The 4033-nt window shown below is 38.3% G+C and overlaps 1 protein-coding gene across 1 annotated transcript; it reads right to left on the bottom strand.

Moving 5' to 3' along the window:
* Positions 1-857: 857 nt before the first annotated feature.
* Positions 858-3827, bottom strand: LOC309694077 (uncharacterized protein). Its single transcript, XM_082513827.1, has 4 exons — positions 3525-3827; positions 1848-2159; positions 1641-1715; positions 858-1287 (listed from the first exon to the last, which is right to left on the bottom strand). Exons 1-4 carry the CDS (start codon positions 3649-3651, stop codon positions 1139-1141), a joined length of 663 nt encoding a protein of 220 aa, XP_082369953.1. The 5' UTR covers positions 3652-3827; the 3' UTR covers positions 858-1138.
* Positions 3828-4033: the final 206 nt, after the last annotated feature.

Here is a 4033-nt window from a genome sequence, read left to right on the forward strand (position 1 = left end):
TACAGAGCACTGACTGACACGTACACACTCCTTTAATGAGTCGCACACATTTTTGTGACTTCATGAAATGTCAAAAATGACACAACACACAACAAGCTGCGAGCACATTATTGTGTGTTTGCTGTTTGTGTGCTTTGTTTGCTGTTATGATAGCAGGCATACAGCCATGTTCTCAATGTCTCAGCTATCATTGATTATTGCTGCTCTTCCTCTTCTATTAGGCACTTCAACTCAATGAATGACACACAGAAAGATTTCATGACTGTGTTCTTCACAATAAGGAGAATATGTTATCTGCATCTGAATGACTCATGTTGCCTTGTTTCTACTTTGTTTGCATATTTCTGCTTGTTGGAAAGGATTTTCTGAATCATTCAGTAGTTTTTGTAATAATAAGGACATTTAGCAAGACTTCAAAATGATTCTCCAACATTTGCTGTTCAGACTTGATCTGTTCTTACGTGTGTGATATCCAGAATGAAAAACTCAGCTCAGGTAATAAAATGGGAGCTGAGCAGACTGCAGGGGCTTCATGGTCTCTCCTTTGATTCCATTAAAGTTCATTTGTCAGCTGTGAGTTGAGGATTTGAGCTGTTTCTCTCACAGGTGAAGAACACAGATCCTTCCTGGAATCATTCTTGAAGCAGAGTTCCTGCTTGTAACTGTCATTGTGTTATTAAAGTGAAAGCCACAGCTAACGGTGTGGAGGCTGCAGAGCAGAAACCCACACAGCCCGTCTGCTGCAGGAGAGCAAGTTTGGATACAGTCAGTTTGTGCTTCACTCACACGGCTTGTTGTTGATCACACAATGAAAGTAGAATCAAACTCTTCATCTTCAAATCTTTATTGTTCACACAAACACAACTACACTGTTTGACATTTGAAAATCAAACAAAAACTTGTGATAAAAATATTCCTGATGGTTTTTGTTACTACAATAAAAGTCACAATAAGCACAAAAAGAATTCTAACTCAGAGCAACAATACATGTAAAGATGTATTTATTTCAGACGATCTTCTAACTGTTGAAGAAAAAGGCAAAATAAGCTCAACACATCATAACTAACATTTGTGATCAAAGTGATGAATGAGATGAATTGATGAGATGTGATGGTGAGAAAAGGCGAGCAGGAAACAGTCAGTCAGCATGTGTGCAGTTGGTGGACGCTCCCTTGTTTGTGAGCATCATCAGCAGAGAGAGTCCACAGCAGTACACCAGACTCTTCACTATCAGCACTGTGTACAGCAGGCAGAGCAGCTTCACCCTGCACTGAGACTGGAAGGACACTGAAGGACAGACAGACACAAAGAGACAGACAGACAGTCGGGTTATTCCTCTCAGATCAAGGAGAAAAAGTCCAAATAGAAACAGTCACAGCTTCTTCTTCAAGTGGATGAATTGATGTAGTGTTTGTGTCCACTTGGGGGCAGAAGAACTCCACAAGCAGCTAACAAACTGATCTCTGACATATTATGGTCTGTCTGCTGTTTGGTGCTGAGCAGCTAGTGTACAGTGGCTTTATCAGAGCTTGTTGGATGAAGATTTGATCAATTAGTGCAACTTTAAGAGCCTAAACTTGTTCCAGCTGCCTCATTGGACATTGGAGCTGTCCATGCAGAGAGGCAGCAGGTGATCTTACAGTCAGCTGGCTGCAGAGCTGGCAGGTCTGCTGGCTCTCTCTCTGGAGGACAGGAGGCTGCTGGAGCTGGAAGCTCTGAAACAGAAAAGGAGTCAAATGTTTGGAGCTGCAGTGAGAAATGTCAGTCCTCTGCTGCTCTGCTCTCTTTGACAGCATCTCCACATGAAGCTGAATCACTGCTGAACACAGTCACCAAGCCTTCATTACCTTGTTGTGTTCGGGCCTCCACTGTGCCCCCCTCGTGCTTCACCCAGCAGCTGTATTTATATGTGTCAGAATGGCTCCCATCAAGCATCCTGATGGCAATGGTGCGTCCCGCCTCTCTGAGCTCCAGCTGCTCTCCCTCAGCAGGGGGCAGCTCCTCCGCTTCTCCGCCGTTCTTCTTCTGTCTTTTCCAGGAGAACTGGACCAGAGGAGGAAACATGGCTGAGGCCACACACAGCAGGGAGCTGTTCCCCTCCAGGTGGGCTCTGGATGCTGCTGGGTACACGCTCACCACGGGCTTCACTACCTGCTCATCTGAAGTTTGACAGCAGCAACAAGCAGCACAGACACACATTCACACAGTCAGCAGCAGCTTCCAGCACTGCACTGCATTCAGTCTGATCCTGGAAACTACATGGACTCTGATCACTAAACTACTCATCAGCACAAAGTTCACTACATACACTGGATTCAGCTTCATATCAAACACAGTCATCACCTCATGTCATCATGGCTCACATGAGGAACACTCAGCATGTTTTTTAAAGTCAAATTAAATTCAGTTTAATTCGTCATGTGTTTCCTTTTTATTGTTTTATAGAAATTTTGTTCATTCCAATTTTAAAATATTTACATTTGTCTTTATACAAGTGAAAATGTATTTTTCTTATTAGTCCTTAGACACGAGTTCTAACAGAGATCCTCTTCTGTCCAAAAATAAATTCATCTTTTTTCATATTGTTTTGTACTATTAATAAAATTAAATATCATTTCACAAAATTCAGTTCAGCAGATAAAATTTCCATTCTTCTTGTCTTTGATATATTTTACCATAAAGACCATATTTGTCTTTCAGACTAATTTATTCTTAAATATTTTTGTGTAAAATTGGAAAAGTAATGCAGTGATTATTTTAATTTATGTTTTTATTCATATAAAAAACTGTAGCAACTATTTTAAAACACTAAAACTGAAATGTTGAATAAAACGTTTTCAATAATATGAGATATACTTCATGATATTTTTAGTCATAAAATAAAAATTATTTGACAAAATATATTTAATAAAAATTTGTCTTGAAAAGTATTTTAGAAAATTTAAGTATTATTAACTTTTTATTGTCACGTACAAATCCACACACACGACTTCATCTCAGAAATAAATATCAGAGTTTAACGATGTCAAATTCATCCTAAATTTATCTGTCATATCATTTCTGAGTTTTCTAATCAGTATCTGTTTTTATACTTTTATTTATTTTTACCAGAAAACATTTTTGAAGTAGATAGATGAATGTTTGACTATTAAAAAATATTTGTTCCTCAACATAAAGCAAATATTTCCTGAAACCATATTTGTTGTTAATCTATAATAATTTATTTTTAACATCAAACATGATCTTGTGTTAAAAACCAGCAGAATCACTGAGAGGATCAAATCCTAAATATTTGTAACATCACTAATATTTGCAGAAATAAAGAATAACTTTAGTTGTTCGGTGAGATTTCAACATGTTTTCAGAGATGATTGAGCTTTTCTTATGTAACAATGGCTGCAGATGAATTCTCTACTAATGATGAAAAACTAACATGTAAAGCCTGAAGCAGCACAAACTGACTTTAAACACATTTTCAGCTTCTACAATAAAACAACTGAAGGAAAATAAATGTTTGTTCTTACCTGTTACATACAGTTTAGTTCCAGAGCCAAAGATGTCTCCCACAGTGAGACAGACTGCTACAAAAACCTGTCTGCTGTTGAACGTGTCAGCTGAGGTGAATGAGTCCAAATGAGGAAGCAGGATCATATTTCAGCTCCATGATGTGTTTCTCTAATGTTCATATCAACATGACTGTCTCTTCTTCTCTTTTCTTTAATGCACATGGATTCTTCATTAACTGATTCAGTTGATTCTGAATTTTTGATCTAGGTCAACATTTGAGGTCTGGAATGAAACACCTGACATGTATAATGCAACTGGAATTTAAAGGCTTCTGTTTAGTCTGCTTAAAATGTAGTTATTAATGGCAGTCAGTCAGCTTTGTGTCAGCATTAAATATTTGGCTGTGTCTACACTCAATACAGGATGACATCATCCTTTTTGCTAAAGCATATAGTCAGGACTGGATCAGGTGACCCTGAATCCTCCCTCTGTTATGCTGCAGTAGGCTTAGGCTGCTGAGGGATTC

The sequence above is a fragment of the Aulonocara stuartgranti genome, assembly GCF_965226115.1.
Source record: "Aulonocara stuartgranti genome assembly, chromosome: 18".
NCBI classification, from domain to species: domain Eukaryota; kingdom Metazoa; phylum Chordata; class Actinopteri; order Cichliformes; family Cichlidae; genus Aulonocara; species Aulonocara stuartgranti.